General features: G+C 39.1%; 1 protein-coding gene across 1 annotated transcript; it reads left to right on the top strand.

Annotated features, from left to right (window-relative positions):
- Positions 1-7,117: 7,117 nt before the first annotated feature.
- LOC137278742 (uncharacterized) lies at positions 7,118-13,005 on the top strand. Its single transcript, XM_067811256.1, has 6 exons — positions 7,118-7,123; positions 9,403-9,439; positions 9,856-9,999; positions 11,064-11,200; positions 12,199-12,307; positions 12,452-13,005. The coding sequence occupies exons 1-6, from the start codon at positions 7,118-7,120 to the stop codon at positions 12,481-12,483; spliced, it is 465 nt and encodes a 154-aa protein (XP_067667357.1). The 3' UTR covers positions 12,484-13,005.
- Positions 13,006-14,400: the final 1,395 nt, after the last annotated feature.

Raw genomic sequence — 14,400 nt, 5'->3', positions numbered from 1 at the left:
GGTGACATTGCTCAGTCACTTAGCTAAAGTTCTAAGGTGTAGGCTTAATTGAAGGGCCGAAGATGAAAGTTTTTTTTCATCTGAACAAGCATGTTTTCGTAAAGGATATCAGCAATAGCATTTTCATCCGTGATAGTATTTATACTAAGTGTTTGTCTCTTAGGTAGAGGTAGGAAGGGTTTTTACTATTATCTGTGGATAAGAAATATTAATAGTAAACGTTTCCTTCAGTTATAATATAAGAAGAATGTCAAGGCTTGTGGTGATGGGGTGAAAGTACGGTTTTCGTTGAGTGACTATTTTCAGTTGGACGAGTTCTCAGTTATTACAATTTCTTTTCGTTTTCTTCATAAATGATATTGTTGAGCATTTCTCTATTTTCAGATTTTGCCGTTTGCTGATGACATTGCTATGCTTAACAGTAAGGTAGAAGCCTCCAGAAAAGAGCTGATAAGTTCGGCAAATTACGATTAACTCTGAGTCATGATTGTATTTAAAAAAGGGGTAGACTTAGAAGATATGAAAAAAATCACACTCTGTGGATATTGTTCCATCTTATAAGTCCTTAGGAGTTCACTTCTCTTCTTTGGGTTCCAGTCTATTACACACAAGACGTTGTCCGAGCAGGCTATCAAAGTTTAATAGATATTTCGATCAAGAATTCGTAACTTTGTTAATCTATCCCCAGGGTCCTAACCCATTTTTTCGATGTTAAAACTTCTCAAGTTCTGATATCTGGCAGTGAAGTCTTGGATTTCCCCGATATTTCTTGATATTATTCCTGCCCAGATATATTCCGTAATATTATTCCTGTCGAGGATACGTTTCTGAAGGACATTTTAGATCTTGGTAGAACACTCAGTATTGCTGCTGGAGGTGAACTTGGTCAGTATTTACTCAAGATGCTAAAATCAGCAGCATGTTAAAATGATTTGTTGAGAATACTTTGGCAAGGAATAAAGCTAAAAATTAAATATTAATCAGTACAAGTTGACAGAAAAGGGAATAGATTGTTAAGAAAGTTAAGGAGCTATTATTCAGTATAGGCTTTAGCGTGTCATTTATAAAGCACAGTGTTAGAAATGTAACATGTTCACAAATGTGGATATTGGAAATACATATGTTCTTCTAGATACAGTTAGAGTAAAAAACTAAACGGATCTGCATATTGAAAGCAAATACATCGATGCCAAACAAGCTCAGTGTAAAGAAAACAAGGGAAAAAAATATTGCAGACTGAGTAAATTGTAAAAAAGTAAAACATGCACCAAGTCTGTAAAGACGTATTGTAACACTAACAGTATACAAACAAACATCGCCCCAGATAACTCGTATAAACACGTCAGTAACATCTTTAACCCTCAAACTGACTGCAAACAGTTTGATGTGCAAGCCATTCGTAACTACTTGCCTCTTTCCGTGACTTGCAAGAAGACCATCCGGTTTGCCGGAATGACACGAGTAGTTACGAATGATGCGGTAAGCATTTCTTGATGTTGTTAATTTGTAAACAATGCAGAGACTGTGACGATATCTTAGATGAGTAGATCTCAAATGTTGAAATTTCGAATGCAATTAAGAATCTGTGAAAAAGGAAATCACCCGGTAAGTGATGGTACTCCGACAAAGGCGATTAAGGAAATTTGATATTGTTGCCCTTCTAAACACGTCTTTTAAGGGTTTGACAGTGAGTGACACTAACAGAGCACATCAATACTATTTCCTTCATTACCTTTACAATTTGGTACCACAAACCTCCGAGAAACGACATTTACGACACGACATTGATACACCATACACCAAAAACAATCTATAGGTGTGGTCTACAACATCAGCTGCGACTGTGGTGGTGTGTCCTACCGTTTGCCTTAATGATAGTTTGGGGAGGTGTGGCCGTATACAAACTGAAGTACCCCATCATTCTCCCATATGTTTGAAAACGGAATAAGAACCTTTACCGAAACGTCGCAGTTGTTAAAATAAACAAATTGACCATCCAAAACCTTGTGTCATCTCAACAGGACATTAATTACCCACTTCTAATACTGTATTGGTATGCGTTTGCCAAATGTCTTATTATCATGCTAACCTAGCCCCTCAGTTCAGATTTTTCCCCGTGCATTAAACATAACATCACTTTACCATCACACCCGCTTTATCACATTGATAACTAGTGTCAAGGAGTACTTGGAAACAATTAGCTTTGGGGTTTTGGAATTACATTACAATATACAAACAATTCACGGACGGATGAGATGATTTTCACAGTGCCTTCTGCACCTCAATCATTTATGAGAGTATTTCAAAAACAAAAAGCAAAAACAAAAAACAAAAAACACAGGCATAATTCTTTTTCCCCCTTACATATAAGCAGTTGCACAGGCAATAACAGTAGTTCTGCAAGTGCAAGTGAAAGAAGTGTTGTAAGTGATGTAAAAGCAGTTAAACATTATCTACGTCGTTGTGACAGTGAGTGTCAAAGTAGTTGTGGCTGTGTAGTTTACTGACTAACCCACTGAGTTTTCTCAATTTACTTCATGAAGAAGGTTATCGGTACTACGTCAATGTCATTAATTGTCAGACAAAAGTAGACAAACTCGATGTTATCACCTTATCTGCAATGTATCCCTTGGTTAGACTGTCAGACATCATGGTGCTGGTGACCTCTGTTGTCGCCAAGTACAAGCTGCAAAACTGACTCTGAGCATCATACTCTGGGGCGTGACACCTACTGGTGACCACACAAAGTCTGTAGCACTGGTGGTAATTGTTGACCTTCGTCTTTGCAAATTGGACACTACCAATGACTGAGTGCCCCAACATTCCCATCCCAAGAATCACCCGACACAGGAATGTCAACGTTCTCGTCAACGACTCCATGACTTACTGGAGGTAAACTGACAGAAGTACTGACGCCTTTTCCTCAGCTCTCCTTTGCCAGTGGCTCTGTTGAAGATGGTTACCGAAGCAACAAGAGTAATTAAAAGCGTCTTCAAAGCCTTAATTGGGGGTCTTAACCAGGTTTGTATAAACACCTGATGCTTGTCCGAAGTGATTACGTCCAAACGAATGACAATATGAAAGGGAGTCGTTGCCATACTAGAAGCTAAGACATGTTACAACTGTAAATAATTTCTGAGCATCCCGTTCATATGTGAGAGTAAATATCAGCTGGAAATGTAATCTGGGTGGGAAACAATGATTTGGCTGCAATATATGGGTCGATGGAAATATAATAGGGATGTCTTCATTCAGTGCTCTTTTGAATTCGGAACGATTTTACGACACTAATTAAACATATCCGGTACTTTTTTGTTACGGTTTTGTCAAATGTCTTATTATGCTCAGCGTGTTCTCCAATTAAAGTTCTGTCCCGTACGGTAAACATACCAGAGCATCATTTTACCAATATATCCTTTCTCCGCTTTATCATACTACTAACTGATGTCCCATAGGAAAAACATACATCGGAGCGTCGATAGGAGGATTGGGAATGTCAACAATATCTTTAGATTACTAGGAAACAATAAAACCTGTAGGCTGTGTTAGCTACATGATATTCAAAAACGTTTCACCAACGGCTGCACTAATGAGATGACTTTCACAGTCCTTTCTGGGGGATTATGGTTGCAGTATCAGAGCACTCCTATTGCAACAAGTTGAAAATGATAAGATGTATTGTTGTACTCACTTTAATGCTCTGGATCATGCAACATTTCACTTGTTACAAGCAGGGCAGGCACTGCAGCTTATGATCGACCTCATTTATCCAGCAGTAAAATACCGTGTTCAGCCTCGACTACATAGGCCAAGCCATCGATATATGTTGTTTACAGACATCATAATTTATGCCAGTATTTAAACAAAAGCCCAAGGACATAATTCCCTTTTTCTCACTTATCATGTTCGCCAATGAGATGATTTTCACAGTGCTTTCTGGAGGATTATGGTTGCAGTATCAGAGCACTCCTATTGCAACAAGTTGAAAATGATAAGATGTATTGTTGTACTCACTTTAATGCTCTGGATCATGCAACATTTCACTTGTTACAAGCAGGGCAGGCACTGCAGCTTATGATCGACCTCAGCAGTAAAATACCGTGTTCAGCCTCGACTACATAGGCCAAGGCATCGATATGTGTTGTTTACAGACATCATAATTTATGCCAGTATTTAAACAAAAGCCCAAGGACATAATTCCCTTTTTCTCACTTATCATGTTGGCCAATTTGACGTGTGTTTAAAAATATTCATTTAGGAAATTTACCAACATTATTTATACCAGATATCGGTAATTTCTACTCAGCTGGATAAATAGTGTTCTGCGATGACAACGTAAAGTGGACATAGCACGTACTTAAGTGTGCATACTGTCTTTAAAAAGTTGAATCAATATAAAGTGGCGATAATGCTTCACTGTTTACAAATGAGATGGAAGTACCAATTAGTCTGAAAGAAAGCTAATGTGTATCACATTTGGATTCTGTCTGAAAGACATAAGCATCTTACAGTAAATGCAATTAATAAAGGCTGGTTCCAAAGTATTATTTGTTATTAAATTATCGAGTCTGAGACGAAATTTCTGTTGCAACTTGCTGTTGCTGTTGCCGAAAGGCAACGTTGTGATTTCCAACAGTGAGTCTGAAATGACTTTATATGGACAATGTCCGTGCTCACGATTCCTGAACTCCACGTGCGAATCATTTTTTCTGCAAGAAATGTTTATGCAAGTGGACGCTTTCGAACGTAAAGATTCGAAGACGTGTGCATGAAGATTTCGAAGATAAGTGTTTGTGCTGTGCATTCGCTCCATGCACACACACACACACACACACACACACACACACACACACACACACACACACACACACACACTTTGAAAAGAAAATTTTTGAATTTGATAAATCAATATCACCAAAGTGTTTCTTTGTTTGAGAGTATCTGTTTCCGAGTGACTGGCATAATACATCTGCTGGAACAGATTTGGGCCCAAGCAGAAAGCATTCGTATCAAAACGTGAAAAACGTAATTATGAGACACTAAACAGAGAAAGCATGCAGTAACCAAAACACATCACGAATGTACAAAGACTTACGCAATCGCAATGAGACAGAACCACATGGGCTTGTAACGCGGTCATAGTACTATGTAAAGTGTATGTATATATAAGTCCCTGTGAGCCTGGCCACCGTCAACCTTTGTCTCTATATTTCTGAATAGGCCAGTTTTTTAAATTACAAAACAAATTGCAATAACAATAATGCACAGGCAATAGGCTGTACTGGAAATGAGGCTTAACATTGTCTGGTGACAGAGTATGTTAACTACATAATAAATGGCAAAGAAGGATGTAAAAGTAATACAGGCACGTTTCCCACAAAATAGTTGCCTGGTGGTAGTATATGCACAGGCAATAGGCACATCTACAATAATACAGAGAAATAAAAGTTAATATAGCAATATTGTCTGGTGTCAGTGTGTTAAGAAATATGGTTGAAAAACACACCACACACACATATAAAAACCCGAGCTTGATTCCCCACATTGGTACAATGTATGAAGCCCGTTTCTGGTGTCCCCCGCTTAGAATATTGCTTAAAGCGTCGTACAAACAGATTCATTGATTCACTCACTCTATCTCTCCATCTCCATGGTCCCTAGTATGGCGATCTACCTTCAGTTGCTGGCGATCTATAGCCCATCGTTATGTTGTAATGTCCTTAATAGTGTATACTTTTAAATCTGTGGTTATCTAGTTACTTTACTATCACTGTCATTATTTTATGAAAGAGAATAATAAAATATTTACTGTTTTGTTACGATACGATTGAAATATTGCCAAAGTGACAAAATTTAACACACTCGCTTCTCCACCGCTCGCTTGTAGTTGACGCGTCCGTAAAATATAATGTTATAGATAACTTTATATCGGGTGACAAAAACAAGTGCGTTATGATGATCAAGAAAAAGAGTGTCAGTTACCTATTATTAGTTTTAAATTAATAGCGAAATCGTCAACGGTATTTACAACTTTGTTGGAAATTAAATGGTATCTGACATACATTTTTCTAGTAATCCCATGCACGCACAATTCTATTTGCAGCTCCTTTCACTGCCCTGTCTGTTGGGTATTCTCTTTTGTGAACCACAGAACAGTATCAGTGCACTGCCAGAAGCTGTATCCGCTAATATATACATGTATGTAAAAGATGTAAAGCTTAATTTTTGAAACTTCGAAGTATCCGTCCTGGCGCCACCGTCGCGACATTCACAGAAGTAGACGGGTTAATTGGTAAACGTGTTAGGTTGATCATGGCATGGTTACGATAATCCTAGGGTATGGACTGGTCGGATATTGAGCAGAAGTAAAGGAGTTAAATATCCCTGTGTCCTCTGCTCTGAATGGCGCCCAGCCAACAAACAGTGGTACACGACAACGTGCATAAGTAACAAACAAACGACTATTCCGCTGCGGGACCGGAAAAGATGGTGAGTCATGATCTGCGTATTTTATTAAACCTCTTAATAAGTAAACAAGATAACGTTTCATGACATTAAATACACAATACCACATAAAAAGTGGTCAAACATAACCCATTTATTAAGAAAGTGAAATCTCAACAACAGCATGCTAGATTTATCTTTTTACGTGACATTATTTTTTAACTTGAATTCACAAGTGTGTGTATACCATGTACATGATCTAGCATCCCTAAGCCATAGAATGCTTTCAGACCCATTGTTGTAAACCTCAGGACAGAGAGTGAATATTCATAAATTCCAACTGTCTCAAATGGATTTTTTCGAACCAAAAAATGGTAGCTTAGGGCGTTGATTACATAATATGATCCTCAGCCAACAGTGAGTTGTTACAACCCATGTCTTTCGTATAAGGCATTGTCTATTAAGAAACACATGTCTGTCAGCCATCACGACAATCCTGGTAGCCCTGGTTACAGTCAGTTGACCGTGACGCCCCACAGCGTCAGATTACGGCATGATACGATTGTGGATATAAAGTAACACATGCAGTCGCTGTAATATGAAGGCCCTCTAATCAGAGTCTCTACGTGGCAGTAACAGAAACATTTGGACTGTCAACATCTTATTCAAACTAATGGACGTAAGTTCCCTTTCGTTATTTCGAAGCAGATACGGAAGATTATGGGGTAGGCTGATAGTGTTGCAAGAGTTTAAAAGGTGTTACTGTTGTGTCATAGAGTTTAAAGATCACATACACTCTAGGGGGTGCAAATGCATAAATCACTCACTGACATCGTTTTAAATGAATCCCCGTCATTAAAACTGCCCATTTCGATCTTTAATTAACTTAAATCGACCTTTTTGACAACAATGTACAATTCTCAGCCGCAAACGAAATTTCAACCAAGCAGAGCGGCGCGTCGATCTCCGTAATTGTAGGTATAGATATTAGGGTCTATGCAGAATTCATCTACATTTCAGGGGGTAAACTATTTCGTTTACAGGTTTGTACAAACCTGAAATCGCGACACCTGTAGTGAAAAATGAAAGCTATATGTTCTCAAAATCTACTATCATTTAGTTTTGTCTCCTGCTTTGCCTAGTTTCCGAGTTACAACCCTGGTTTTCGTAGACGATTCTGTCAAAATCACTTGGTGTCGCTAGGTTGTAATCCGTGTTAGGTGCTATAAACCTACACGTTATTTGTCTGCAGATGAACTTTTTCTCACTCGTTTTTGTGGATATTGATGGACACATTCCTCGAACAAGGTAATAGCCCGACTTTGCTCCTATAACTTTAATTTGTTTTAATTTTAATATTTGCATTTTTTTTGTTAAGTTGTCGTAGTTTTCAACAGAACCATTGTCGTGAAGTGTATTGATACAGACGACATAGACTAGGGCGTGTTATGTCGAATTAGGCAAACTATAAAATATCTAGATATTACATTCCTGATATACATTCGCAGATCGCTTCTTTTTATTAAGTTTCAAAATGCATGCAAGTATGATTATAAAGTAATTAGGATTATGAGACCAAATATAAAGGCGTGTATTGACAAGTCTCTACATACTGGTGTGTGAACGTTTACAAATCAAGTAAATGTAACAAGTGAAGAAATTTATCGCACAGTATTTTCACTTGGACCCCGACCTCGCTTAGGTTACATTACATGTTGTGTCATGCAAAATCCTTTTGGATATTGATTCAAATACTAGTACATATTTAACTACTAGTAAAAAGTTGCTTTGATTTTCTAACTTGATGAAAACAAACTATAATCTAATTAATTCAAATGGACTTTCGATTTTCAAACATGTCGGCGCCCTGTCTGAGGATGAATGCTATTTACTTTTGTTTTCACCGGCTTACAAAATCAAAATTACTTTTCACTGGTTATAAAATATGTATTTAATTGATGGACATTAGGAGTTTACATGACACTGCTTATAACATAACAATTTCACTCTTGGAAGCGAGGCAGGGGTCGGTATAGTATTACTTACGATAATATTGTCACTTCGACCACAACCTCGCTCCCGAGGAAGAAAGCGTTATATTCATGCAAAATCCTTCTGGTCAGCAATGTGTAGTAAGCAGTCCTGATTTTATAAACTCGATGAAACTGGAACTCCATTTTCTGTCTTGGAAGCGTGGTAGGGTTCGAACAATCCGATTTAGTTTATACCACAGGCTTCCACAACGCTCGCTTCGCACACACAAACTACGGGGTCCGGTGGAAATCCGTGCATCGTGATGCCATCACCCGACCCCAAATAGCAATTGACGGCATCACAACAATTTGGCATGTCCTTGGTTAGGTTGAGAAATCAGCAAAATGACGAGCTTCCTAAACATTTTCTAAACAACTTACTGAAAATCGTTCCTTCTATGACGTCACTGCAGGGCTCTGGCTACAAAGTTACGTAACCCGTCTGTTTTGCCGGGGAGAGAGAAGCAGACGGTTTTTAGCAACTTTTAAGCGCTTGGCATTAATTAACCACAAGTTTTTTCTTTCCGTTTATGACTAACCAGAAGTCTTTCATATGCAATGGTAAAAAGGAGTACCCCAATATAGAGTTCATTCTTTCTTTAAAATAGGTGTTACTATTACTAAATGTGGTTTGGTTGTTTGTTTTCTAAGGCCACACTTTTATAACCATCCGTATCATCGAGTTCGAGCCAGACGAACAAGTGACTGAAATCATGAGTATCGATCTCATCAAATTTCACCGAATCTTACCACTTGATTTCGTTTGTTGCATCCAACGGCAGGCGTGGGCTTTCATGTTATGTGAATGCATGGAGACTCAGGAGATGTCAGTGAAAAGAGTTTGTTGGTACGTTTAAGTGGACTTAACGTCAATGCCGTTCATAACAGCTGATCATGTTTATAATATTACTTCCTTAATTTTCAGGCGTATGTCGAAGGGCTTACTCCTGGTGAGGCACAAGGTAGGTCAAACTCCAATCGGCAAAAAGGCAGGTTACAGAAAGGCTATCTCAGCACAACGTGCAACGCTTCGTGGAAGAGACACAGTGGGGTTGGTTGGTTGTTTAACACCGCACTCAGCATTATTCCAGCTATATGGCGGTGGTCTGTAAATAATCTGGACCTGACAATCATGTGATCAACAGTATGAGCATACGCAACTGGAATACGATGACGCATGCCAACAATGTCAGCGAGCCTGACCATCCAATTCCGCTCTTTGCCGTTTAAGACAAGCATGGGTTGTCGAAGATCAGTTCTAACCCGAATCTTCAAGGGTCCCCAGTAGGGTTTGTTGAGATCTTATAGCTTATCAAACTTTATTACTTGTGGAATAATAAGGGACAAATATAATTTATGAGTGTGTGCAAATTTGCAGATATTAAGGATGCCTTCCACCTGTTTGATAAGAATGGAGACAAGAAGATTTGCAAAGACGAGTTGGGAGCAGTCCTCCGTGCTCTCGGTCAAAACCCCACAAAGAAAAATATTGACATGTATATGGAGCTAGCAGACACAGACGGTGGGTATATCACGAATGGAGGTGTAGGTTATATGTCTTCATAAAATGGATTGTAATTTATTGTCCTGAAATGAGTGAAGTTGTAAATGAGACCTTCATAGATACACAAGGAAAAAGGTATGGCAACACCCGATAGTATTCATTTTATCATTGTGTTGCCATTAACTATTGAGAAGAATCTTACCAAACTTTAATTTAACTTACTCTCTGGATAACCTGACCCTCAGGAAATACTTAATAGCAAATTTAAACACTACAAAAACGACAAATTGAAGTTTATTCAAAGAAACATATATGCCAAGTAATTAATTCATGGTAGTATTTGTCCTATGACATTATAGCTTGTTCACAGATAACACGGTGGGGCATGGGTTGAGGTGCCCTCAATGTTTGTTTATGTTCCCTGAGTCCAAATTAGACTCTTTGTTAAGAGACTTGAAATTTCGCATTAAGGCCTATAAATGAAATGTTCCGATTACCCGACCGACCCCTTAAGTCTAGTGCTGACACTATTTTTTGGGAGCTATGTAAACAAAATAAGCTTTCAGATACTACTTTTTTTCCCCGTCACCGACATGGGTCATTCTGATAGAGAAACTGGCCGCACGTTTGTTTAAATAAACAATTTACTTTTAAAAAACGTAAATCGAAGGTAAAAATCCTACTTACCTACCTTAAATTTAGAGACCACAACAATTATTTATTTGGCGTACTGTGGGCCACTTCAAAGTGGACACAATGATGTCGGACGATATTTTTGGTAAATGTAACATCAGCTGCAGCATGTGAACTGTCACATGAAATTATCTTGATCTTCCCTACATTTGCTATTTGTAGTGCTGCTGATGCTCGTCCTTGTACGTCCAGTAATTATATTTGCTGTATTGCCTTTGAGTAGCATATTTCTATGGATGAAATTACAGATCTCCATACCAATAGTGGGGGGGTGTACGTGTGCTTGATGTGCTGCAACCAGGAAACAAAATAGTTGTTAGTATTAACATACAAGCTGTTGATTCGTGATGAATAGGTGTATTATATGAAACTGATACTTTGTGATCCAGCTTCCGGCTATCTCAGCTACGACGAGTTCGTCAAGTTGGTGGAGAAAGACATCATTTCGCCTCAGGAGGTGGAGGTGCAGCTCAGACAGGCGTTCCTGGTATTCGACAAGGATAAGAATGAACTGCTGGATAAAAGAGTAAGAGAAATTACTCATCGTCAATGATAGACAAATGAAGTTAGTGAGTGAGAAGGCTGGGTTTTAACCCGATCTTAACAGTGTTCCAGTTACATCACTACACATCAGCGTGTTGTGGAGACAAACCCTGCATTGATACAGGTCATGGACGTTCACCGACCGATGAAACCCGCGATCTTAGGTATGGTGAGGACAAACGAGTGTGATCGCGGCAAACGGGGATTTGAACCAACGTTTCCAGGTACAATGCGAACAGTGCCACCATCCTCTATGTCCTAGGGTCGAGCAATTCGCTAATAATAGTGCACAATAGCCCTGGTTCCATTCCCGTGGGTGTACGTATCTCAATTTCTCGCCCTTGATTCGCATTTGCCAGTTTGTTTGGTACCTTAGACTTACTAGTCTAGTCAACCAGATTGCGAGGTACAAACAGTTTCAATGGTAGATTGGCAATATCAGCGGCCCTTTGATTATGGTAGAGTCTGCAAGATATGCAATGCTGAAAAAGTGACTGATACGAAAGGTGAATGTACTCATCGACATTAGCACTGGCGATGGCTGGTGGTATAGTTTGAAGTCATTTGTACCTGTTACGTAATAGGGTCTATTTTGTTCTATGAGTTACCTCTCGTACTCTTCACTGTTCTTTTTGTGTCGTCGTTTGATTGGATGATAAAATGTTAATGAAAATCAAGGGCGAGTAATCTACTTTCGCAAAAGCTCCGGAAACGGTCCAGAGTTGAGAGTGGGTTCACCGAAATTTAAAGTTCCGCCTTCTCAGTATTCAAGTTATTAAAGAACTATAACAAACCATTAAACGTTATGCTCCAATCAACATCTTTCGTATGAATATGGAAATAGCTTCGTTGATTTTATTTACCACACAATAGTTTTTGCCCACAAATGTCTCCACTTCCCCAACTTCTATCAACGAATGAAGTGTTTTCATGAAATGTTTCTCGGTCCTCTCTGTATGTCCACATCGTTGTCTGTTGTAGGAGCTATTCGAAGTCCTCACGAGGATGGGCGAGGTACTCACGGTGTCGGAAGCAGAGCAAATATTACATCTGGCAGATCGAAACGGAGACGGCAAACTAGACGTGACAGGTAAAATTGCTTTGTCCCCCTTGAAATATTCATTTCTATTAAATCATTGCCACGTTTGTGAAGGATATTTGTTTGATACCTCAAATTGTTTACTTTTATTCTGTGAGCATCCCCTTCAATATATGTATATTTTTCTGTATTCAGAATTCACGCAGTTTCTGTGCGAGCGGATCTAAAATTTCTCAGCATTGTGAGACTGTAGTTGATGTACAAAGGAACATGTGTCCGGATTCACGTACAGAGCATCCCTAGATGCAGACACTGAAATACTTGCTGGAAGGCAGAGAGTGTTTTAATGGTCAAACATGCATATCTGGAACGATGTAGATCCTTGGAAGGTTTTGGTCAGTGTTTACGTTATTGTGGACAGTGAAGCTAACTCTGTATACAAAAATACATCACTGTGGAATACAATACTAGCATCTGTATACGTTACCGTGGACCATAGAGTTCTGTATACATCCCTTATGAAAAAGCTGTCGGTTTATGTATGCATCCTTGTTTACGGCAAAACTTACCAGTGTGCACATCCACTGTGGACGATGTGAAGTATACAACTGGAAAACAGTATTGCAATACCAGTGTTTTGGAACTACGCTGTTCCATATGCCAATGGTGTTATACGGTTATGCCAATAACTGGGATCAAACCTGTTATTGTGAGATAAATAGAGTATTGACGATAAAATGACAACAAAACTGCATGAATTTTGTTACTTTTTCATTCGACTATGGTCATTTCAAAACGACCGTAGAAAACTCACAAAAAAGGGGACAGAATAACTATGGTCACAGCAACAATGTAATGTTGGTTAGACGTCGGCGGAGCACTAACGTCACTAGAAAGAATGTTGAAGTACTCAAATCTGACAAGAACCTCAATATCTGGTGTAGCCACCGTCTGCAACAACAACTGCAGCAACACGTATCCTCATTGACAAAACAAGGCGTTGGATTTGCCTTTGCAGCAAATTGTTCCATTTCTCATGGAGAGCAACATCGTTCTGCAAGATTTAGAACTAGAGATCATCTTTGTCGTATTCTTCGACCTAAACTGTCCCACACATGCTCAATTGGATTCATATCGGGGCTTCTTACAAGCCATGGCATCGTTGTAATGGCTTCCTGACGAAGATAATCACGAACCATGGCAGACCTATGGGGTCTCCCATTATCATACATAAAACCGGCCTTGTACGGAGAGGGTGGTCATCGAAATGCGGAAAAAAGACCTGTTGCAAGATGTCTCTTTGATATTAAACCCATTGAGGTTGCTTCTTGCAGTCACCAGAAGCATCCCCATACCATCAATGATTCGCCGCCAAATGGGACTTGTTCCTCTGTGTGTAAGCAGTGCCTCTCTGCCGCCAAACACAGGTTCTGCTATATCAGTCATCAAGAGTAAAAACCTACTCTCATCTGACCAATGGACGTTTCTGCACGATGCCAAGTTCCAGTTTCTGCGGTCCCTTAGACTAACAGCTAGTCTCTGAAATGAACATATTTTACTGAAAAAACGTTCATAGTGAAAAAATAATAATATAATGAAATGGAGCCATGAGACTATCTTCATTTTCAGAGACTAAACAAATCTGCAGAGCGATACTTTCTTGGAATTTCTCAACAGATGCAAAGATTCTTATCACCCGTTACTGACACGCTACTGAAGGTGTATGTGACAGGACTTTTTATTGCCCCCAACATCACCCTACCCAGCCGGACCCCTACTCCCTCTCAGTGTGGTGTGGGCAGCTCAGGGGAAGTATCAAGTGTCGCAACCACATAGCTTAGGGTAAGCATCTCTGGAGACTAATGCTATGACTGGAAAACTGGATGTATCCAAAACTCCAACAAAGATATCAAATATGATTTTTCTGTCCAATCAAAATATTCTGTCTGCATTATATACGGCAGTTTGATTGAAATCACATGGAACAGGAGAAAACTGTTTATTAGAAGTAGTAAGACAGAGCCATGTCTTTGATTGAAATGTTTTACAAGTAACAGTTAACAGGAAATGTTCAACACACACAGTGTGCCCGCTTGTAAAACCCTTTGAAAAGACTGCCATCTATTTGTACCAGTCTTGTGAAA

The sequence above is a fragment of the Haliotis asinina genome, chromosome 3, assembly GCF_037392515.1.
Source record: "Haliotis asinina isolate JCU_RB_2024 chromosome 3, JCU_Hal_asi_v2, whole genome shotgun sequence".
NCBI classification, from domain to species: Eukaryota; Metazoa; Mollusca; class Gastropoda; order Lepetellida; family Haliotidae; genus Haliotis; species Haliotis asinina.
Note: the sequence above shows the minus strand (reverse complement) of the source record. Positions and strands in the feature narration are given on the sequence as shown.